We start from the raw sequence: 25515 nt of genomic DNA, 5'->3' as shown, positions 1-25515 counted from the left end.
TGGGTTATGCACCTCAGGCACTTAAGACCGCGGTCATCAAACCTCAGCTTAAAAAGTCTGATCTTGATCCAGATGTTTTGGCAAACTATAAACCCATATCGAACCTTCTATTTATTTCTAATCATTGAGAAAGCTGTAGCAAAACAACTACACGGCCATCTGGATGGGAACAGTTTGTTTGAACAGTTTCAGTCAGGATTTAGAGCCCATCATAGCACAGAAACAGCACTGGTTAAAGTCTCCAATGCCATTCTAATGGCTTCAGACAATGGATCAGCGTCCATACTTCTCCCTCTAGATCTAAGTGCTGCATTCGACACCATAGATCATAATATTTTACTACAGAGACTGGAACATGAAATTGGAATTAAAGGAATTGCACTAAGGTGGTTCAAATCCTACTTATCAGATAGACATCAGTTTGTTCATGTTAACAACAGCTCCTCCTCATGTACTGTAGTCAGTCACGGAGTCCCGCAGGGTTCGGTACTTGGACCAATCCTCTTTACTCTTTATCTGCTTCCTCTAGGCAACATTATCAGGAAACACAGCATCAACTTCCACTGCTATGCAGACGACACTCAGCTGTACCTATCAATGAAGCCAAATGAAGTCACTCAGATAGTCAGACTGCAGACATGTCTTGAAGACATAAAAGTCAGGATGACTGAAATTTTTTTAATTCTCAACTCTGACAAAACAGACGTTATTGTACTCGGCCCTAAGCACCTCAGAAAAATACTATCTAATCATCTCATCAGTCTGGACGACATCACTTTGGCTGGACTACTGTAACTCATTACTATCTGGATGTCCAAACAAATCTCTAAAAGGCCTTCAGTTAATTCAGAACGCTGCTGCACGAATATTAACAGGAACGAGGAAAAGAGATCATATCTCTCCTGTGTTAGCTGCTCTTCATTGGCTGCCAGTAAAATATAGAGTAGAAATCAAAGTCCTTCTTTTAACATATAAAGCTCTTAATGGCCAAGCTCCATCATATCTCAGAGAGCTCATAGTTCCTGACTGTCCTAGCAGGCCACTCTGCTCTCTAGATGGAGGTTTACTTGTGGTTCCTAGAGTCTCCAAGAGTAAATCTGGAGGCAGATCGTTCAGTTATCAGGCTCCTCTTCTATGGAACCAACCTTGCAGTATCGGTCTGGAGGGCGGACTCTTTAGTAATTTTGAAGACCAGGCTTAAATCTTTCCTGTATGACAGAGCTTATAGTAAAAAAGTTAAAGTCCTCTACTCTTTAGCTATACTGCTGTAGGCCTAGGCTACTGGGGGAAGGACTGAGCTTCTCTCTCTCTCTCTCTCTCTCTCTCTTTCTCTTGCTCTCTCGCTCTCCCTTCCTCCCTTCCTCCCCCCGGTCGAGGCAGATGGCCGCCCCCCCCCCCCCCCGAGCCTGGTTCTGCTCGAGGTTTCTGCCTCTTAAAGGAAGTTTTTCCTTGCCACTGTCGCCAAATGCTTGCTCATTGGGGGATCTGTTGGGTCTCTTTCAATAATTTCATAAAGAGTTTAGTCTAGACCTGCTCTATATGTAAAGTGTCTTGATGTAACTTTGTTATGATTTGGCGCTATACAAATAAATCTGATTTGATTTGATCACAGAGCAATGGAAGAAAAGAAGATAGCCTGGTCGGACGAATCATGTTTTCTTTTTTTCTTTCTATATCTTTTATAAATAATGTGGATGGTTGGGTGAGTGTGCATCGCTCACATGGCACCGGGATGCTCTATGGTAATGTTCTGCTGGGAAAATTTGGGTCCTGCCATCCATGCAGCTGTTACTTTGACATGTATCACGTATCTAAGCATTGCTGCAGACCATGTGGGTGTACATGGTCTGCAGCAATGCTTAGATACATGGAAGTTTCATGGAAACTGTATTCCCTGTTACAGCAGGATAATGCACCGTGCCACAAAGCAAAAATCACTCAGACATGGTTTGAAGAGACCAACAACGAGTTTCAGGTGTTGACCTGGCCTCCGAATTCCAAAGGCAGGTGGTCAAAATGTTATGCATAATCAGTGTATTACAATTACAAGAGACATTTTGTCCATCTTGCAGTTCAAAACCTGAAGAAATAGTGTCATATCTAGCTTGAAACTGCTGCTAGCTGAAACTAGCTGCTCTTTAGTGTTTTTACATCAGAAGACTTAAAGAATTTATGGAGAAAATGATCAATTATTAAAACGACTGTCATCTGAATGGCTTTCTGGCAAAAAGATTGAAATCACACACCATGAACTGTATCATTCCTGTTCCATGTGTGGAACAGACATTTTGGTCATGTTATCAGTCATCACACTCCCCCACATCATCTGTCATCTCTCAAGTGTTAGCTCAATAATAAAAGGCCTACAATGTCAAAAGAAACAGAGGAAAGAACAGTTTTCTCTTTAGTAATTAATTTCTCTTTTTCAATTAAACACCATACGTCTTCATAAAAAAAAAAAAAAAAAAAAAACTGTTTAGTGCCGTTAGTCTATTTTTACTTTTCATTTTGCCAAGAGGCAGCAGGTTTACCCTTTCAAATAATATTTCATGGATATTGGCCATGTGTTGAAATGGGAAAATCAAGGTCTGCCATGTGGCTCACTGGATTTCTCCGACTATTGATTCCCATCTCCTGTCAGCCAGGGGGATCGATCAGTGGGATTTAGAAATGGAGGCCACTCTCTCAACTGTCCCTTCTGGCTAGCACACGGCATCACAGTTGGCCAGCCCCCTGCTGACTGGAGGCTTAATGACACACCAGAACTTTTCTGTGTTCTTTTTTTCTATACTGTTTTTTGGTTTTTGTTTTTTCCATTACCTCTTTACATTTTTTTTCTCTTTAATTTAGAGCCGCCTTGGACTTCACCGTCTCCCTAGTTGAGTGTAGAACAGTGGTGGGTTTTCAAGAGGTCTTGTTGAAGCAGCAGGGAAACATTAGGGGTGAGATGTGAGAAAAGAACTACAGGAGGAGGTAGAGAGAAAAGAGAACACAGAAGGGAGAAAAAAAAAACGGAGAAAAGCATATTTCTACCTCAGAGAGCACCACTTAAAGAAATTACAGTAGTCTGCAATCAAGGAGCTGAAATTACCAAATAGTTGGGTCACCACAGCAACCACAAGCCTTATCAAAGCTGTAAGATGAGCAGCAGTTCATAGAAAGTCGAAAAGGGCACCAGGAGAAGAGACAACAGCAGGATGGGAAAGCTCAGGTGGAGAGAGAAGCTGCCTCAAAACGGACATTTAAGGTGAAGTTTATATTGGCATAATACTCACTGATCAATTGCCTAACGTGGCTTGAACCACACAGACATCCCAGACATGACTTGCTTGCTTTTCCTTTGGTTGGTGTTTAATGCAAGTAAAGCTCAGACTCACATCATCAGATACATTTGAAAGGGTGGAGAGACCGTAGGGATTTCTCTCCACAGAGCCCATCCTCATTTCTTTCCCTTCCAATGGCGAGCAGATGGAAGTCCGTTGCATGGCTCAGGATTCAGTGATAACAGTGTTTATGAGTTCCATTACGTGCTCGGCAGGCTGCGAGCGCTCTGTTTCAGGGCAGCCATATGAAAAGAAAGAAAGAAAAAAAAAAAAAAGGCTCACAGTGAAAATAGATACAATTTATTCGTCATAATACAATTTGGGTATGCTTATCAGTGTTTGAAATAAGAACATTTAAAACAGGCTCACATAGCATAACCTCAACTCTCAGGTCCCGGCTATGGAGATCCTGTTTTTTTTAGATTGGTAACTCAGATTCTGGTGCTGACACAAGACAAAACTTTTTTTTTTTTTTTTTCTGTTGCTTTATTAGGTTTGGCGAAAAAAAGAGGAGAAATAACAGGGAGCGATGAAACAAAGAGAGACACCCAGAGTGAGACTCTTTGTTCCTGTCTTTTTCATCTGAATCTCCATTTGAATCTGTCCAAGACAGCCCACATAAGACTAATGTATTCTGTGGCTAATGGAGCCGGTGGCTTCAAGGACTGGGCTGAGAGTCGCCACAATGATTTTCACTCATTTCCTCTGAAGGGCCAATTATCTCAAATAGAGGCATTATGAAAGGAGCCTGGCTTGGTCAAGGGAACAAACCCTTGCAACTCTTACCCCACCGCTTAAGGTCACGCTATCTCCGAGGGGTCAGTAAATGTATCTGAAATATGTACAGAATGTTACCATTGATCTCAAGTAAATAAAAACAAGAAAGTGTCCAGAAAGAATTGGCAGAAAAAGGTTCAGAATAGCGAGGACTGTTAGAAGTGAAGGGTGAACGCTGCAGACTATATACTGTATGAATATTTTGTGTAGGTATAACAAGGATACAGATGAAGATACATGAATACTGCTGTGTTACGAGAGTGGATGGCTGAGTGCAGATGAGGAGAGAAAAAGGCAAAGAGAGAAGAGGAGCAAGAAGGGAGAGATTGGCTTGATTGATTAGAGAGTGATGATTGCAGTAAATGGCCCAGAAGATGGCTCCATCTCTGTTTCCCGTTTTCTCCATCTCTTATACCTTCTTCCCTCGCTCACTTACTTTCTCACTCACACCTCTACCTCTGTGCCTCTCTTTGTCACCCCCACCCTCCCTGGTATCATCATGGCAACCCATCAACAGAGTGCCTCTCTCTCTCTCTCTCTCTCTCTCTCGCCCCTAATGGCACAGCTATTAGCACTAATGCATTTCAAACGTACAGCAGCTGCCACATCACAATCTGATGGAAAGTACACGTCTTCCTCCGATCTCCACAATCTCTGTCCGTTTTTTTTTTCCTCCCCAGCCAATCTTGTGTCTCTGTTCCACTGTGTTGTACTTCGTGTCAACGCTCCTTCACAGCAAGTGAGCAGACATCAATGATGATGGGAGAGTAGTTTTCAAACAAACGATTCATAATAATGTTGCTGTTAATACAGTATATAATTGATCAGAGAAATTATTTTCCATTTTGTAAAATTTGAAGAATATAATTGGTTTGGGGATCTTTTTTTTTTTTTTTTTCCCAAATTTGGCAACTAACAATATTGTTTATGACATTTTAATATCTTTTTCTGAAGTTCAGGTGGAAAGATTATCCAAAAATAACTTTTTATATTCCCGACCAAAAGTGCATAAAACGTGGAAATCAATCAGCTGGTTCATATAGTCAACTTTTTAGTTGTTGAACAGTTGTCCCAATTCAACATTTGGCAGACAAAACACAATATTAGTATTTATTTGTAGGTGTATTTTCTTGCCACCAGGTCCTGGCAAATTAAGTCCAATATCTACTCTATCTTCACTCCGATTTCAGCCTCTCCTGAGGGAAATAATTTGCTCTTAGAAGTTAAATGACTTTCTATGTTCACCTGTTAGTTGCAACAGTGGTTTTCACTGACAGCTGCATGCTGAAGCTGCAATGATGCAACAAAAGCTATCGGTGTGAGATAAATAAATAGTAAAGTTGCAGGATGCAAATTCAAACAAGAAAGCTGAAAGAGGCTATAAAGAATCAAAATGGAGTGGGGAACTGAGTGATTGGCTCAATTTCTGGTTGATGAACACTTGTTTCTTAATGTAAACGCTCCACGGGAAAGACGTTCTTATGATCATGTAATTGTTTGATGAACAAATTAACAAAAGGACAATAAAAGCAAAGTGTAACGGTGACAAACAAAATATTAAGCCCTTACTATTACTGTCCTCTTTTAACTTTGAAAAGGTCACCTCTGCCTTTATTACCTCCCGAATTGATTATCGTACGTAATGCTCCGAATTGTGCAATCAGTAAGGGAAGGTAGACTGCAGCTTATTCAAAGTGCTGCTGCCAGGCTTTTAACCTGCACAAAGTTAAGTGACCACATCTCACCAATCCTCACCTCCCTTTGCTGGCTACCAGTGGGTTTTAGAATTGATTTTAAAATTTGACCTCTCGTTTTTAAAGTCCTGAATGGTCAGGCTCTTGCCTGTATCTGTGATCTACTTTCCCCCTATGAACATGAAATCCTCCTGCAGAGCTCTGCAGGTTTTTCCGGGTACCACCTTATCACAAAAGGTGAGCGGGCTTTCACTGTTCGGGCTCGTCAGCTGTGGAACTCTCTGCCCAGTGATCTCAGCAGGCAAATTCATTCATTACCCCAATGCTATTTTTTCCATTGTTGATGGGTGATTTTATTTTAACTATGCTGTTTTCATTATTCATTTTTTTACTGTAGCGTAACTAGTAACTTGGTGATGCAAGCTGCTTTATAAATAAATCAGGTTATTATAAACCCATACTAATGCATTACCTGAGCTAAACTAAGCAGAGGTCACCATCTACTGTATCAAATGTTTTGGCCAACATGTCCAGCCAACACGACGCCAGGTCTCAGAATGAAACTGTTGTCAATTATAGCAACATTTCAAAACATCTGTTGTATTTTTAAAGATCACAATTAATCTGAATTGTTGATCAGGGTTAAATTAAGAGATTTCCACAACTTATACATGACTAGTGAAAATATACGTGAGGCTAAACTGGTGCAATTTCCTCCACAGAACTATCTTTTGAATGACCTAAGACATGGAACAACTGATTTCGAATTGATTTTGAAATAAAAGTGACAGCCAAAAAAAATAAAAAGTACATGTGCCTGCTGCAGGCATTTTGACTTCCCCGAAATGTTTTTGTTGCACTTTGTATGATTTTGCGTTAAGTATTTCTTTTTTGTTTTCATAGCTGACTATGTAATTGCAATTTTATATGTAATGTCTATGTTTAATGTTTGTTTCTGAGAGAAAAACTATTCCAAGCAGTAAAACAGTGATTTGAACTGTCACACAGCCAGAAGCAGGAAAAATATCGCCCCGAGAATTGCACTTTAACTTCTGCTACGGAAGAGCAATCTTTAAATCACCTCCTAAACATTCCATATATACACACACATCTTGCAAATGGGTCAAAACTGTAGGGCAGAATTTTCGCAGGAAATCATTGTGAAATAGAAAATGTAAATTGAACTATATGCCGATGCATTCGACAGAGATTCAGTGGTACTCTCTGCCTCCCAATTGTCTGTATACAAAACAAGAAAGTTGAAGTTGAAGTTACTGGTTTACTGGTGTCCCTTCGAGAATTGCAAAAAAGGCTGTGCTGCCTTGGGATGACTTTCTTGCCAAAATAATAGTCGAGGGTCACAGAGGGATGGGCACCTGACCTTGAGAAATCACCGCCAATCCAACACTTTAATGTCTATTTCACACACCATTACATTCCAATGGATTTAAAACCCTGAACGACCATCACAACAGTTGTTACGATCAACATTTTGACACCCATAATGTCCAACAGTTAGGATGGTTGGAGAACTGGCTCTGCAGTCCAAAAGACGTGAATGTGTGTGTGTGAGGAGGAGAGGGAGAGGGAAAAAGAGTGAGGTCTTCCCATTGCTACAGCAACAGCTGCGATGGCAGCCGCTATGAGGAACAGGCGTATCATTGAGTTTCTATGATGTCACCATTTTGGCGAGGCAAGCAGATGGGCTGGGCCAGGTAGAAAGCCTGCAGTTAATAAACACATACAAATAAATATCTGCTCGCCGACAAACACAAACAAGCAGGTTTTGTTTTTCCAACACACACTTGAACACACAAACACTCGCAAATTCGATCAAAACGCACCGTCTCTTGTGCATAAACACCTTTTCTCTTCATTTGACAGACTGCTTTTTAAGATGCAGCGCATTTCTCCTAATATGCCCAAAGAGCATGCAGCCCTAATCTAATTAGAGTGTCAGTCAGCAGAGTGTTCACCCAAAGAGAAATTAGGAAAACACAAAATCTACAAACAGGAAAAAATTTTGCAAGAATGTGGCACATCTAGCCGCCTCCTTCCCCCCTTTTGCTTCCACCACTTTGTAGGTTTTTTTTTTAATAGTTTCACTGTGTCCCCCGCTGAGATTTATTACCCAGCCTAATAATAAAGGCAAATGAAATCAGCTCTAATGCATTATTAATAAAGGAGCAACATCAGGATTCATTTGCAGTATTTGCAACGGTAGGATATATTCCAACTGTTTTCATGCCTGATTAGAGACATGTACAGATAAGAGGAGGTATGTGAATGTGATGAAGGGTGTGAGGATAAAGGTGTGAATGAGCCTCAAAACTGGACAGAGGGAGTTGTAGAAATGCAAGAGACAGAGAGGAAAGTGCAGAAGGGGAGAGAGGGGTAGGATGAGTATGGCGGGATTAAAACTAGTGCTGGCTTTTCCACTTGAGGAAGTATTGTTGCCATTTTGGATGCAGCTCCTTATGAACAGGTGTACTGTGTTTGGTCACTGTGACCCACACTCCACGTCCTGCATGGTTACGCATCCGAATGAGGTGCATCAGAGTTGGGCAGGGAGGGGCAGGTATCAACCCCCACCCCCTCATGCCAAAGATGAAGCGACAGCCGCACTGCAGCTTCCTCCCCCTGACCATCAGGGAGGGAGGGAGTGGTGGGTGCAGCCCAACCACCCCAAGACTACAGCTTCAGAGTGTAAGCAACCATGAATAAAAATGGACTTTGCAGGGAAGTAGGGCTCATAATTATTCGTTTTAAATCAGTTAAAGCTTTTTCTCAAATATCCCCCAGGAGACGTGGGGTTAAAAATCCATTTGTGGGAAGTGTACCATGACAGCGAGCTCGTCTCCCTGGAGACAGAGAATATGACAGTTGGGAATGTGCATGTGTATCTATCGAGTGAGGCTACTTATATGTGTATCTGTGTGTGTGTGTGTGTGTGTGTGTGTGTGTGTGTGTACACATGCATGTTCACAGGGAATTTCAGAGTTTGCAAATTTGAGAACCAGTGGAGCATGATGGCTCACAGACACACAGACAAAAACAACCAGAGTAATACAATTTCTCCTCCTCTTCGATTTCAAGTGCAGATTTCTTTTTTTTTTTTTTTTTAAAGGTCAGCTACATGAGAAAGCGACGACCAACTTGCTGTGTCACTTAAAACCATACAGAGAGAAAATTCTGAACCCCACTGAAATAACAATCCCAAAAGTAAACAGAGTGTGTGTGTGTGTGTGTGTGTGCGCATGTACTGCGCTTGTATACGTTATTGTTTTTCCAAATTGTCTCTGTGATGCTGATCACATTGTCATTAAAGGATCACGAGTAAAACTGAGGGGAAATTGAAAAATACACAGGGAGGAAGGAGCAGATGAAGGGAAGATTAGCCAGTTTGTTTGAAAAGGGAAAGGAAAAAGAAAAAACACTGAAGAGATCTCAGAGAAAAAGGGAGAAGAGTGGGCGCCCTACTTTACCGTCACACCGTCTTGCCATACGTGCTCCTTCTGAAGCTGTTCCGCCTCCTTGGCCAGTTTCTATAAGGAAACACAAAAGCAGCAGTGTAAGTATCTGTCAGGTGAACGTTTACGTGCTAGACACAGACAGACAAGCAGACGACCAAAACCTCGATCCGTACAAAAGCAGGTACAGCTGTAATATAACAGGTTCATTTCAGACAATTAGGAAGCACTATACCAAACAATATGGTCCATCAGAAACTATCTGTGCGTACATTAGATGTAATGAATGGATGAGCTTTTGTTTTTTTTTTATATGTTAAAACTATTTACCCATAAACACGTAAAACAAGATCACTTGGTGTGTCTCTTCCCCAACAGCGAGTTCCCTCCCTCCTGTGTGTCAGTATCTAGGTTTCCCCAGTCCTCTAGGGGGCGATCCAGCGCCTGTCCTGTCCCAGAATGGTGTGATTGGCTACGCAGTCGCTCGGCTCTAAAATGACGAGCCCGATTTAGACCCCTTCTACAGCGAGGGCTCATTCATTTGTAAAGCCACACTGGAGGGCCCCAACTCCCCAACCACAGCAGGCTTTTTATCTACAAAAAACACCCAGATATAAACTTTCATTATGGCGAAAGCTGTCCTGTTTCCATTAGACGCCCCCCTCCACCCTCAGAGTGGCCTGACCCTCTCACACCAAGCAAAGCATTTTTGAGGTTGGGACGATCTTGGAGCGTAATGGCTTCCCGAACGTACAAAATATGACTTTGTTTGTTACACGTAATGGCAGAAAATTTGGATCCGTTTCAGTCCTCTGTTTCGTAATAGATTACAACTGTGATCTTAATCACCTGAACAAGTCTTAAATAACAACGATAAGATCTCATTCATTTTCTCACGAGACAATAGTCAAATGAAACAATGAAGTGCCGCTGTAATTAGCCCATTGAAATTATTACCAAAGCGTCCATTAGAGAAGACAGTAATTGTGTGGCTTTTCCGTTAGAGAGGGTCAGCCCAGCTAAAGGGCAGCAGCACACTGGAAATCTCCTGGTAAAACTATCAGCTCCACATTTTTCAATTAAGGATAAAGGCAGAGCATCTGAATGATAATCTCACTGCATTGCCTCATGTGAGATTAGTCTGAAAATTGCTATTTTCTTTCACATTAAGACTCAATTTTTTTTGGTAACATGCATAGTATTTTTAAGGACAGAAACTAAGTTGCACTTGCACAAGGTTTTACATGTTGCCTCAACTCTGTCATGATCTGTGATCTCTGTGACCCAGTTAAAACTTTCGTCCCCTTGGGTACGTCTTTTTCTCTGGATTAAATACATTTGTGAGAATCACTACTTTGTCCATTAGGAAAATCTTATTTCCCCCTTGAGTAGAAACATGCCTTTTATTTATTTTATTTAGTTTTTTTTTTTTTTGCTGCCATCGTCGTCGTCGTCGTTTCCTCCAGCTGCCTCTCCTGTCTGCTCTCTTCACCTCATAGGCCACAATTTCTCTGGGACCCTATTTTATTCCCTAGCAGTTTAATGCAGTTCCCGTGCTGCAAAGCAGCCATGTGTCTTCATGTGTCTTGCCTTCCTCTGTGTTGGCCCAGATGGATGGGCAACACAAACAGTCAATGAATCAGAGTGAAAGATGTGGGAAGGAGGGGGGCAGGGATATATCATCTATGCTGGTGGCTGGAGCCCAAGCAGCTTAGAGTACTGGATGAGCATAGTAAGATCAGCACAGTACAGCACAGATAAGCTCACTACAGGCCCACACAACACAGCAAATAATACTACAGCATACAGGCACAAAGACACCAGGAGAGTTGACAACCTGAGCATGGGACTCTAATGTTATTGCCTTTGTAACCTTGACACAAAATGCATCACATGGTGGGGCATTTGTCACTGAGCCTTCAGGCAAGGTCAAGAACCATAAACACAACTCTGTAATGGATAGTGGCATGTGAAGTGCCTCCACAAGGTCCGCAGCCTTAAACAACACACAATGGGCTCTGTCATGTATACAAATAATGTACATAATGGTGCAGGTGATGGTATAATTGTGCAAACAGCTTGAAGAACCCTGCTGATAAGAAAGCCATGATACCTCAGTGTGAATTTATAGAGCAAGAAGAAAGCAGATAAAAAAAATGATAAATAATGAAAAGCTCAGCATGAGGCGATTAGGATCTTTATAATTCATAACTGTTCAGTTTGCTCTGTTTCAAAGGAAAGCAGTTAAATCACTCAAAGTCATGCTATTTCTGGGGGAATGACAGCACACCAGGGACGGACAGCGTCATGCCGCGGTGAGCGCCAGTTCGACACCAGGCTGCTTGTACGATTGATGCATCTTGTTAAACCCTTCCACTGAGCATCAACTTGAAGGGCACTCGACGTACCACATTGGCGATCTGAAGGGACTCTCCAACAGCCCTGGAAAGTTTGTGTTTGAGTGAGAGGACACTTGAGAAAACGCGACAGTCTGTACGTGTGATTGCAGCCTTGAATCAAGGTACTTAACATGTTCCAAATGACCCCCTCAGCTCAGTTCCTAGGAACGCTCAAGTCACCTTGGGAACCAAAAGACTGTGAAATGACTCTGCTGAGGTGCCTTAACCTTCTCGGAGTGACTAATACAGTGAGGGAAGACCCTCAGTAAATTTCCCAATGATTGGCCGCTATGAACAGTGGCAATCATAATAGTAAGCCACTAAGGTGTGTAAAAAAAAAAAAAAAGACTTCCAAACATAGAACAGCTTTCTGAAGGGACCTTCCCACGTTGTTGAATTAAACATCCAGATGGCGCATGACTAAAAGTTCTGTCTTTACTGTATCAGACTCGTCAGAAGACCCTTGTTTACTTGGAGACAGTGTATCGGACGCCGTCTGTGTGGTAGGTGTTCCAACGGTCTACAGAGACACCATCCCGGAGAACAAGGCGCATTTCCAATTGAGAGAAACCAGCAGTGTGTCACAGCTGCTGATAAATTTATGATGCATCAAAATGTTACCCTGTGTCGTGGCCTCAAAAGCTGCTCAATGCTATATGGGAGCGTAGAGAGGTGCAGTGTTGTGCAGCAGTTAATCCATTAGGCGGCAGCAGACTGAGCGTGCCAGTGAGCTTCACCACCACCGCTAGCATTGGCGGCGGCGGTGGCGGCGGCAGCAGCAGCAGCAGCAGCCAGTGGAGCCTGTCAGAGTGAGAGCAGTCTGCTTTAAGCTCTTCATTCTGTCTTCTCCACTCGGCCGGGATTAAGGCCAATCATAGAAATCACTGAGTCAGAACCGTCCCACAATAACAGATGGAAGGACTTTCCACTCCAGAATTTTAAAACATCACAGACAAACTCACTTTCACTTCGCCTCACACTTTTGCTGCAGTTCCCCCACCACCACCACCAGCACCTTTCATTCTCTCATCATCCTTTTATCTCCCCTCTTCGCTCGGCTGTTTTATCCAGCCATCGTATGCTGTACTCCATTTCTCTCCATCTGTCTCAGTTTACTGCCCTCAAACTTGCTCCCTCTTCTAACGCTGTATTAATTCCAGCAACACAGTCACAAACCAACTTCAAAACAGTTAAATTGACTTCACAGAGAGCTGAACTCGTCAGTAACGCAGGCCGAAATGGAAAGGAGCTGGAAAACTTATGACGTGTTTCTATTGCTTGCATTATTACACATTCCTCTCAGTGGAGTGACTAAAATGACAATTTCCAAACATTTCCCCATTTCAAAGTGCTCGGAGGAGGACAGCAATAGTAAGAATAGACTTCCCTCTTCAGAGTGGTCAAATAAAGCAAAGGTCCACAGTGAGGAGAAATAATGACCCTTAATTCCAGGTCCCTAGCTGGTTTTCTACTGGCAGCTGAGTATTGTAGTCCTTATTAACTAACTCTGACAGAGGATGTGGATGGATGGGTGGGAGACCCTTTCTTTGTTCTGTGATCCAAAGCACTCCATGGCAGGCCCATTTGCAGAGACTGTTGTAGTGCTATTGTAGCATGCGCTGAGATAATCCCTGCGGTTACCCCCCCCCCCCCCCCCCCCCCCCCCCCCCCCCATAATCTCCCCTCTCCACGACAGAAATGTTAACGCTTTTCCTTTGCATTTTCCCACTCATGGTGCCACATTCCCAACTCCACACTCCTGTTTCCACAGAGACATGGTGTGGAAGACGCAAGCTGTCACCTACTCACAGCGGCAGCAGCAGCATCTCACCAGCTTTTCGAAATCAAACAGCAGCTTTTTTACACTCAACACAGACCCACAGAAACGGCATATTTCCACAATAGATTGCCAGCTTTGTGCTGTGAATAGTTCAATGAGACAATAAAAAGGCAGCTGTCTTTACTTTGGAACAATACAGTAGCTCTCTGCCTCCCTCGCAATTGTTCTTCAGAGCTTCACTGAAAATAATTGACCTTGATCATAAGCTCTTGCATGCTAATCAGTGTACTTTTAAGTTCATAACGTTGACATAATCAAAATATGACTATGCCATAAGCAATGTCACAGGAGCTAATCTAATATGTAACTGACTGCTGACGTATCTCCATAAAAACAACATTAATTCTCTTTTAATTGGGCCACTTTTTTGTATCATTGGAGATACTCCATTCAAAACAATATTCATTTCACTCATTAAATCACAGAGCCTTTGAAGCTAAGTGGCAGGCTCATCTTACCACAGAATGAGGCCAAAGACCATTGTACTAAACATTATCAAGCACTAGAGCAATTACTACTATAAATTCAATTAAAGCTCCTACGGGATACATGCTACAAACAGCTCCATCATATCTTTCTTTCTACTCAAAGCAGCACACTGGAATGCAAAACCTTGTGAATTTACAGAAGAAAAGATCCAGCACAAATGTAAAAGATATGAATGTCATACAAGGTCATGGCAGTGACATCACATTGAGTCGATACTACACAGATCTGCAGCCCTGACTGCTCACAGGTAGCCAAGCGTCGTACATGCAGAGGCCAACAGGGGGCTCAGGGTAAGCATGCATGCAGAGCAGTGAATTGGGGGGGGGGGGCAGGATTAGCTCAATGACTTGCAAGTGTCTGGCGGGTTGCACTCACTGTCTATTGTTTGACAGATCGTCAGAGGCGTGCCCAAACTGCAGCCTGGCCTTTGCCGCTGTTGCTGGCGTCAACCAGACAACACGGACGGGCTGAGCAAGGACTTTATGTTTATTCAGGTATTGGCCTTGCAGGTGAGTGAGAAAGAGAAAATTACACAGCCGTTCTCTGGAAGCAGCGATAGCTAAAAATAAATAAGTCAAATAAGAGGAGTCCCAAGACATACCGGCAGACAGAAACAGAGCACGGCTGCTCTTTTCATCCCTACATCTGTTAACAGGTGTGTATGACTGCATGCATGACCTGCTTGTTTCTTCCGTCTTCTCTGAGGCTGAGCGGGGAGGAGCAGCGCTAAAGAGCATCAAGATGCAGGGCAAACATCTCCTTGATCATATATATATATACTATATAGGGTGAGAAATGCATGTATGATTGGGTGTATTCCCATACTCTATATTTCACCAGTTTGTGTCACAAAAAAAGACCAAGAAACAGATTATACACTTGGAAACACGTATGTCCATGTATGTATGTGTATATGATTTGATGGGGGGAAAAAAAAACAAGGTAAAGGGAAAAAGATAAAATGTCAAAAGAACCAGGAAGTTTTGTTTACAACCACAGAGCCATTCCATTATTATCTCAGTCCATCAGCATATCGCCCTTCCTTTCACCTCACCTCCCCACAGCACTGACTGCAGTTCAAGGGCAAACTGTTTATTTTGTTGTTTTGTTTGTTTTTTGCCCTTTGCTTCAATCACTCTCCCTCTTACATTAGATTGCTGATAGAATAATGAGAAGAGTCACACGTTCAGGGCTTATATAAGAGAGGTTATTTTTCAACTAAAAGGTCATGATGTGTTTCCAAAGGATATTTTGTGATTTCTTGCAGATTTAGCACCTTCCCGATGCTCCCTGGGATTTTTCAGATGCGAAGAGGAAGTATATGGTTTCTGACAAAAGCGTTGTCAAAGTGGCAGAGAATCCAGCGACAGCAGCTGGTGTTTGACAAAGTGTATCATTGACAGTGTGTGGCCAGGCATTTGTTCAGGATTTGCACACATATGCACACGAGCACACACCTTCAGTCATATTCATCCTTGCACACGCATGCGCACACAGCTCTGGCGCGTGCGCACACACACACGCACGCACGCACGCACGCACGCATACACATACACATACACACACACCCTACCCATCCAATATTCCAGCAGACATAAGAGAAGAAAAACATGCAGACACATCCGTCTCTCAAAGCAATTACAGCAGGTTGAAACCAAATTAAATTTGAAGCCTAGGGCGACACCAGCAACTGAACGTGTGTGACAGATATGACAGGGGAGGACAGGGAGTGCCGTGGCACCAAAGGGTGGAGGGGATGATGACGAGAACACCAGGTGTGGGTCACAGAGGAAGAAAAAGAGCGACTTTGGGAGACGACCCAATGCAAAATCAGGCCAGAGAGCTCCACTCCACTCCCACTATACCATTTAGATTGCTTTGACTGTAGAAGCCCATCAACTATAAACTGTATTCTATTACTCAGACTGATTAGGGGGAGATATATTTCTGCTATATTTCAGTTATGGAAAGACTTGTTTGAGCTATTCCAACACAGGAAATGTTCTTTCACTTTACTCAGCTGATGAACAACACTCTTAATGTCAAAATTCACACTATACCATTTTCCTGACCTTTGTCCATTGTTTATTTGTAAACTCGAGCAATCAACCAACAGTATAGTCCATTTAGCTGGATTTCCATACTGAATCGTGAATCAGTCTGGAAGTATACAATACACTTTAGAAAAATAAGTGACAAAATAAATACGCAATTTGCTGTAATGGAGTTAAAACATGAAAACGTCGCACCCAATGTCTGGCGTGAGATAAAAATACAATCATCTATCAAATTATGTTATGTGTGTGTATTTTGATTAATCACACAAATTATACACACATATGTACAGAAGAGTTACGAAAGGAAACACTGCATCCAATAAAAGCACATTTTTAGCCAACACCCCACATTAGAAGATGACACCACACGACTAGAAATATACCATAATGTGTAGACCATTTAGCAATCACAAACGCACTCGTTACAGGGATACAGATTAACTTGGTTTCCAGTTCTCCAAGAGATATCATTTCTCCATTTTCATTATTCTAGTCCAAGAAATGACAGGATTAGTTGTGGCGGCTTTTAAACATCTGATGTTATCTTCCTCTCCTGGGTGAACAATTAATCCCTCTCACTTCCCTTCTTCTCATCACCCTACTCTCCCCATCCAGGCTTCATCCCTCCTGTGTTTCTTGTCACCCCCACCCCTCCTTATGCTCGCTCTGTATCTCTCTCTCTCTCTCTCTCTCTCTCACTGAAGAGATCTTTCACTGAAACAGAGCTAACTGCCTTGTGCCATGGAGCTATATAAAACCACACAAAGATGGTTACTGGTCTTGCGGTATTTGCACACACTTGGACTTCAACTTTAGTAGCATTTTCTTGAACTTGTTTGCGTTTACTAACTTGATATCTGATCATTACACACTGACATATACAATAACAAGACTTAATTAGGTTGAGATGTGGTGATTGTGAAAACCACGGCATATGATTCCCATCATTCAGTGATCCCTTGTGCCTGATGGATGAGGGCCTTGGGAGTATTTCATAATTGGATAAGGGTGCAGAACACTTGTGATGGTTTGCAGTGACCCCTCCCTCAAAGGGGCCCAAATTGTGCCAATGAAGTGCACACCAAAGCATAACACAATGAATCAGATATTCAGGGCTGCACTGTTCTCTTTGCCTTGTGCCAGACATGCACTCATCCACTTGTTAAGAATATGGCCAAGGATGGCAAATCCAGCCGTATGACTTCCCCCCCATCTCTCTTTAGACCAGCACCTTTTGGTTCACATATACTCTCAAATGTGCCTTCATCCCTGTCCCATATGGTGCTTATCATGCTTAATATTCAGACCAATTTTAATCATTTGCAGAATAATATAATTTCAGTGTCAGAATAACAATACTAGAAAACCTTTTCTCTTGGTGATTGTTCAAGATGCACAAATTAACCTTTAGAAACAGATGAAGATGCACAGACTCTCTGAAACTAGCAAAGACTAACAGTAACACAACAAGCACTGACTACAGATACAATGACACCACAGTTTCACGGGGAAAATATGCCACAGGCGGATAAACCAAAAAGCTCACTTTTACTTCAGGCAATTGCAAAAGCCATAATAATTTTTAGAATCCTGTTTACAACGAAAAGCCAGTTGCCATAGTGGCAGGAAGGCGGTTAGACAGCAGCAACAGTGGGGAGGTGAATAGGAACCTATAGCACCTGTTACGAGGAAGAATCCAATATAGTAGGCTCTTGGAAATAAGTAAAATTTAAAGTTGAACTCCAGCTCCTTTATGAAGAAAGTTTTGGGACAAAGACCGACCCCTGTCCAATCTGTGGGCAGTTTACTTCTCTGGGCAGTGTCATGCTGGCCAACTGGCACATGCTCAATGATTTTACTGTCCAGGCAAGTTCCTCAGTAATTTTGTTTTGTTATCAGATAATTACAGCGGACAAAGCTCTTGTGTCCTGATGCTCAGGTTATGAGCAAAACAGGGCAGGCCATCATTTCAGGGGTGTGTGTAGTGAGCTTTGCTAAGACAAAGGCCAGCCTTTCTATAATATCTACAACATCCAAGTGTTTCTTGTTTATCTGAGGAAGAATTGCTCTTGTTTTTCATACATCTTGAGCATGAGTTTCATCAACGTCAAATGTTTGCTGCCGACAAAAACTTTCTGGCTCTGTTTACTGATGCCACTCCCACGGATCGAAATGTAGCCATCACTGGAGACACTCCTGTATCCTGTCCACCAGCAGCCTTTCCCTGTAAATAAGAATGGTCGTGGCCAGGTATTTTTATACCTACTAAAGAGCTTAACCAAATATCCTGCTTTACTTTACCATCCAGAGCACCTGTGTTGGTTATATTTGCTCACTCAATTATTCGGCTTTTTCCTTTAATTTATTATCCACCTGTTTTGTTTTGTTTTTGTTTTGTTTTTTGTTGGTCTAATAAGAATATCTAATATCTAATAAAAGAGAAAATTAGCTGAATATATAATCAGTTATAATATTCTGATACTGTTTGATGAAATTTCAAGTGATAATCTGTCACACGTTTATAATATATCAACACGCGTTTTGACTATGTAATGAAAGATTGTTTTCATTGTGAGTAGAGGATCTAGCTTGTTACCAAGTTTGATATGTTAATGCAAACAGTGTCAGACTAACAATGCAAATGTTTGATCAGTCTCCTGTGCCTCATCCTCATAAGGTCTATTCTCCTCAGTCAATGAAAGATGATTCTCTGAATACTCAATAAAGAGCGCCGATGCTCAGTATTCACCGCTGGTGGGAGTGGTGATAACATAGTGTATGATACTCAATATGGGCCAAAATAGCCAATGGAATAAAAAAAGGGACAGTTATGAAAAAAGGACAAAAGGTGTAATGATTTTCTCTATGCTCAATCCCTCTTTTTCATTTTAAAATCTCCTGATGCTGATTCGTTCCCTCCTCGTCCTAAGAAAATAATCCCACAGCTTTCTTTTCATCTCTGTCAGATGTGAATAGAGTCTGACTGCATTCTCTGAGATGCTGATACACCAGAGTGACTGCTTTTATGTGATTTAGAATTTTAATTGTGTGGATATAATCTCAACGGGGTATACTTAATCATAATCCTGAAATTTCATAACTAGTAGTTGATACAAACATGATGACTGGATATTGACGAAGAGTCTTATATATAGCCAACAGTGTGAAATGAGGAAAGTAATGTATGGATGTGTTTAGTCTACCTCATATACAAGTGAGCAATAGGTCATTAGCAATGCAAAGAAATGCTGTCAACAACTTCTGCACTGTTTACATCATGTTTAGGTAACACAAATGCAGACCCTGCACGCGGCATGCAGAAGGTCCTGTCATTAAAGTCGTGTTGCACACTGTTGTCACTTCCTAGACACACAACCCTGCTGATTCGGAGTAGTATTGGTGACTATCTTGCTAGCTAACGAGATAAACACGTTGAAAAACTAATTTCTGTGGCTGTTGGAAGGCGGACTTGTCACTTTTCACACAACAAGAGCAGCATGTTTAATTCACACAGTAACAGAGTGCAATAAAGAGAAAAAGGAAAATTATTCAGCTGCTTTACTGTACTGTGGTGACTATTAGCTCCACCAGCCGCCATGGTAAAGAAAGAGGCGTCCAGTTGGCCATTAGATCTATGATGCATAACAAGGAACTGCAATGTCCCCAGTTGGTCCCTTATGTCCCCAAGATTGTTTTTTTATTTTGTCTTTTTAAATATCATTTGCCCTTCTGTTCACAATGTTGACTGAATTGGTGTGAAAGAACAGGATAGTTAGCAATTCACTCAATCACTTAAGTGACGATGAGAAAGTGAGAACTTGAATGAAGTGTGAGGCTGTGCTTGTTGAATTACTGTACAAACTTCAAACCACCAGCTAAGATTGTTGATTTATTCTCATTAGGTGAAACCAGCTTGGACCTTGCAAAATATTTCATTGGAATAAATATTGGCACTGCTTGGCTACTGCTTGGACAAACAAACCTCAGACATACGAGCTGAAGATGATTAAATTAAAATTGATGTTCTCAGCTGATTGTGTTTCAGCTTGTTTTCCTTGTCTTAGGAAAACACATCAAGACAAATCAATACTCTGTCAGTATAAAAATGTCTTTTAGATATTCTAACGAAAATAAAGAATTGTTGATTGTAAATTTGATACGAAGAAAAATGTTGCTGTTACGTGTCACGTGGAATCGGCACCAAACAAGGTTAATTTATGCTGACCAGGTGAATGTAGACTCATTTTACTGAAACAGTGCTGAGCATAAGTGAATGAGACGACAAGTGGACGGGGCCGGGGCGTACAAGAACATTACCAAATCTAATCAACCTAACAAGGGTGAAAATGTGCACATTCACATACGTCTCAAACTTGAATTATCAATTGTAAAATTTGTGCACAAGCTTATTAACTCCAGAGCACAACAAGACCGCACAAAAATTCAGACAGGCTATTAACTTGCATCTATGTTTATAGAAACTGAACATTCGATGTTGTTGAAGGGTAGGGAATGAGAATTTCTCATTTAAATTGTTCCAGAAAGAACAAATTAATTTTAAAGAAAGCTTCAAACACACAGTAGCCTGCTGGTACACAGCCATTATAGACAAACATTGGTCAAAGATTATCCTGCACAGCCCATTCTGTCTGTGTGTATGAAGTCAATTTACTTGATGGTATTTTCAGTTTCTCATTACTTGGCGGCACACACTGTACGATTTTAGCCTCACCTGCATCAGGCTAAACAGTCTTGCTGTTAGAGAAACAGCACACTGCAAGAAAGGTAGGAGGCATAAAACGTCGGAAGTGTAGAATTGTATAAAAAAAAAAGACAGTAAAGAGAAAGATCCTGTGGGAAAAAAAAAAGTGAAGGGAGAGTGGGAGAAATCCAAGCGTCACTGAAGCAGTATAACCTTGACGGAGAGTATCTTCTGACAAGCATCTGCCTCCTGTAATAATTTAGAAATAATCTCCATCCACAAAGGCCCAGCAGTCTGGCAGAGTAAATGCTCTGTGCCTGATCGATCACTCCGATTCAGCCAGCTGCCGTTCTCTGTGTGCGTAGGCCAAACATCGATCTCAGACCTGCTCTCCCTCGCTCCGTCACACAGAGGATGATAAAGTGAGGAAGAGGATGAAAAGGTGAGAGAGAATGGAGATGGGGGTAGGGATGTCAAACTGATGGGTGGGGGGGGACTAACAAAAAAGAAACAGAAAATAAATTCAAAAGCTGATTTCTGAAATAGTGGCTATACAAAGAATAACAAAATCTACAGATTTTTTTTTTTTTAAAGCATTTGGATGTATTTGTACGAGAATATACACTACAAACCAAACCCAGGCCGTTATGCCAGTCTCCCATGATGCTCTTCCCTGTGCCAAATATAATTCACAGCACATGCACCTATTGTTAAGCACTTTTGGAGGGACAGGTACCCGCCCAGTTTCAGACAAGAGCAATACACCCAGGCACATCCCCTCACCACATCCAATTACTACTCAGCATTGTGACAGCATTAACTGCCCCTGTGCGTTTGGCCCCTGGCAATTAATTGACTTTTAAATAGTCTTCCATTAGCACCAATTTAAATGAATAGATGTACTCCGCTGCCTTCACTTAGCATACCTCGCTGTGGCTGCCCTGAAGAAGCGGCATCACATGATCATCTGAATTTGCAGTGCCGCAAGTCAAGCTTCAGAACAGAGTGAAGACAACATAAACCATGTCTCTAGAATATAATTATTATTATCCTGGGCCATATCAGAGTATCAGCACCATACACACGTATAGGGTGCACAAGGTATAACCCGAACTTTATGACAGCAACATTCCGTTTAACTTGTGCTCACAGAACTAAAATGTCCGACATGACATTGACTGCTTCCTGGACCCCCCCCCCCTTCTTTTTTCACCCCATGTTTCACCTCTCCAGCTACAAAGCGACTTTTCACCCCACCTTCCGATTGTTAGATGTTTTACCCGCAGGGAGAGGATTTCAGGGAAGAATCAAAGCTGGAAAAGCATTCTTTGACTGCTCTGCTCTTCTTGACTAAAAAAAAAAAAAATTATATCTAAAATTTTGAAATGATATTCACCCAGAAGGTGAGTAGAAATTAATACAATCAAAGACAGTGCAATATACAGTATGCACACAATATTTATCAGTGAGCTACTGGTGGAAACTACATGCGTTTAATTGGCACAAGTGTAATACTAGTGATTTTTGTACAGAATATAATTTATTATTAATTGCCATTCATTTGAAAAAGCCCAATAACCAGTTTCATAAATGTTCATTTTTTATTTCACATGAACATGTGTAACCAAACCTCATACCCCTTGAGTGTAGGAATGTAATGTATAAGTGTCAGTATTATAAACTGTACAGTATGGGATCTGGTGGGGGGGTCAAATGGTGGAGGTTTACTGTGATAAGCTGAACCTGAGCTTGTAATCAATGATAGGGATTAATGTATATCAAAGAGAAGAAAAAGAGCCAGGGTGCTTTTATCTGAGGTCGCTAAGATTACAAGAGTAAAGGACACACATACGCATACACACACACACACAAAAGAGAGAAAGATGTGAAGAACAGAAGAGACACAGTACAACAGACAAGAGAGTACAGAGAGCGAGTGAAAGAGAAGCAGACAGGCTGGGATAATTATTATCACAGAGGTAGTTTTCCAAGGTCAATATTTGAGATTCTCTAAAACTGTCTGTCTGAAGAACAGCACCACCACCCCCCCACCCGTTCCCTCCCTCACTCCCCTCAACACTCCACCGCTTCCTCCAGGCGAGCGCCTATCTTCCCTTTCCTTCTTCTCCCTTTCCAATGCCTCTCTCCTGTCACTCATCCAGCTGAGGAAGACAGTGTCCCATCCCCCTGGTCACTGCTTGGAATGAGCCAAAGCTTTAGCCGGCGGCAGCTGTATAGCTTTTTGAAACACAGGATGAATTAAAAGACCAATAAACAAACAAAAAGGGGCCTTTGCTTTTTATGTAGTTTCGGAGCCACCTGTCAGTCAGCGAAAAAACAAGGTAACTGGGCATCAAACCACCAACCCCCCCCCCCTACACCCGCTTCATTGGCCTGTAAGGAAAAACACCTGCCAATCATGAAAAGTGTAGGGTCATTATGTTATGACAGGCTATAACAGGCTGACAGAGTTATGACAGGTTGTCAGAGCTCAAGACAGTGGGGCAGAAATCATGGATGAGGAGGAGGAGGAGGAGGAGGAGGGGCTGCGACGAAGAGGCAGGTGAGTTGGGAATTTGACAGAGTGAACTCTTAAAGATTGAAGAGTCCACCAGAAACTAATTTAACTTTAGAAGGAGTGTTTAAATTGTTCAACCACAATGAGCACACATGAGTTTCCATCAGGTTTTTTGGAGTTTTGTGCAGAAAACAGACACACCTTAGACTTTCAACCTAAAGGACTTCAACTAGAGGTGACTTTACCATGATTTCTTTACTGGACCATACATGGATAAAATGAACTGCATTGAAATAAGGTGTTAATTCAGCAAGTTAACAATTGTAACAATTGGTTGAAATCTAAAAAAATATTTTCTAGTTGTAGCTTCTCGAACCAAAAATTTACAACCTCTTTCGCTTCTACATCGCCAGTGATTTTGAAGATTAAAAAGTTTGTACATGTCACCGAATAAGTCACACAAAAAAAAAAATAAAATCTGTAATATCAGTGCAAAAAGCTGTAATGAAATGCGGCATGCACACAGATACATAGTGCTGGCAGGGAGGCTTTGGGCATTCGCCTCTGTAAACTCACACTAACACCAATAAATGACCTGTTTTTTTTTTTGTTTTTTTTTTATGCATTGGCATTATTGCAACCCAGTGCCACGAGTGATATGAGACAACGCAACCAGCTGAGATAGACTCTGGGCGGCTTCCACTTAAGAAACAAACACAACAGAAGAGAAGAGACAGCACTGTGCAAATGAATGCAAACTTGGAAGAAATGGAACGGAGAGAATAATGCAATCTGCAGCCACCTCCTCCAGTCAGCCAAGGAGAACTGAGCTGAGGGAAGGGCAAGAGGAGGGAGGAGAGGGCTGAGGCATGTGATGCCTCTCTCCCTGGCCGGGGCTTGGGTGGCAGGTGCCCAGATAAGCTGGGGCCGAGCAAAGATTAACTGCTTGCACTGATGGATAAAGGCAAGGCGACCTCTGATTCCCTTGGCCTCTCTGTGTGAGCGTCCTGAATTTGGTAGGGATTGTGTACATTAACCACGATGAGAATTTTTATAGAGTCAACACCAGCCTGGGCAGAGGGAAAGTAATGCCATTCCTCCTGTGAGCAATAGGAGCTGCATGACCTCTCATATCTTTTTAAACTCAGACATCAGCCTCATTGTTTTTGTTTTTTTTTTTTTGTCTTTCGCATTGAGTCAAGCTTTTCATTTCCTGCAGCTGTACCACAGCAAAATTATACAATACACGCCCAGAATCGGGAAACGGCTTCTCTGAATATCACCTCTGATTGCTTAAGCCCGCTGAAGAAAAGGCAGGTATGATACAACACAAATTCATGGAAAAACTGAGCAGTCACTGAAGAACTGTGGTGGTCCACTGAAGTCGATCTCAAGTGCTCAAATTCAGTTAGTTCTATTAGTCTCTCTCTCTCTCTGGCACAAATTTGCAGAAACACTGGGTGATCTGAAATTAGCCAACATTCCTACTCTGGTAAACATTTAACACAAAATCTGTGTGTGTGTTGGATTCATCAGTTGTATACAGTGAAACCCTACATTTAACTTTTTATCCTTCAGAGAAAGCCAGTCTTTTAGTAAATACAAGATCATTCGGTGTTCTAGAGGACTAAACCAGTGATTTATGAAATCACCAACTCAGTAGCTTTTCGCATTTTTCACATAACATAACATAAGTACATAACAAAAAAAAAAACAAAAAAAAAAAAACAGAGCTTTCACAAATCCATTGCCCCCACGTAGCCAGTCTTGTCTTCGGTGTCACTGTCCACTTGAGGCTATCATTGCATTTACATGCAAACTACCAAAATAAAATTTTGCTAAATTCTTTTTCAGTGAGAAATTTGTTTCCTCAATAAGGGCACGAGTTCAGAAATTCTCCATGAACACATTCAGCTCACGGCTGATGGAGTTATTTTTGGTGTATCTATATGTGTAACTCGTACATCTTACAAAGGGTTTTGGGTGATTGTATGTTAATGACAGACACCTGAGGCAGAAAACATGTCACTAACGGAGCAGTACAGCTAGACTGAACTAAATATTATTACGTGTGGTGGTGCTATCTGGTATCTAAAGATTGATAAGATATATATTAAAATCGCTTGGATATTAAAAAAAATGGTGGCAGAAAAGGGCAGTCCTAATAAACTTAACACATTTTTAATCAGTCCACGATTTTGTTCCAATCTGAATTTCTTCCAGTAACCTAGTTTCTTCTAAATCCT

The 25515-nt window shown here is 41.7% G+C and overlaps 1 protein-coding gene across 2 annotated transcripts in view; it reads right to left on the bottom strand.

Annotated features, from left to right (window-relative positions):
• Positions 1-25515, bottom strand: part of cacna2d2a (calcium channel, voltage-dependent, alpha 2/delta subunit 2a) — a 133272-nt gene that overhangs the window by 61083 nt on the left and 46674 nt on the right. For both annotated transcript variants that reach the window (XM_029501182.1, XM_029501181.1), the window contains exon 4: positions 9280-9339. In XM_029501182.1, the coding sequence (XP_029357042.1) occupies positions 9280-9339 (60 nt within the window). The remainder of the gene's footprint in view (positions 1-9279; positions 9340-25515) is intronic.

Source organism: Echeneis naucrates, chromosome 5, assembly GCF_900963305.1.
Source record: "Echeneis naucrates chromosome 5, fEcheNa1.1, whole genome shotgun sequence".
Classification (NCBI taxonomy): Eukaryota; Metazoa; Chordata; class Actinopteri; order Carangiformes; family Echeneidae; genus Echeneis; species Echeneis naucrates.
The sequence above is the reverse complement of the archived record's forward strand: the minus strand, read 5'-3'. Positions and strand labels throughout refer to the sequence as shown.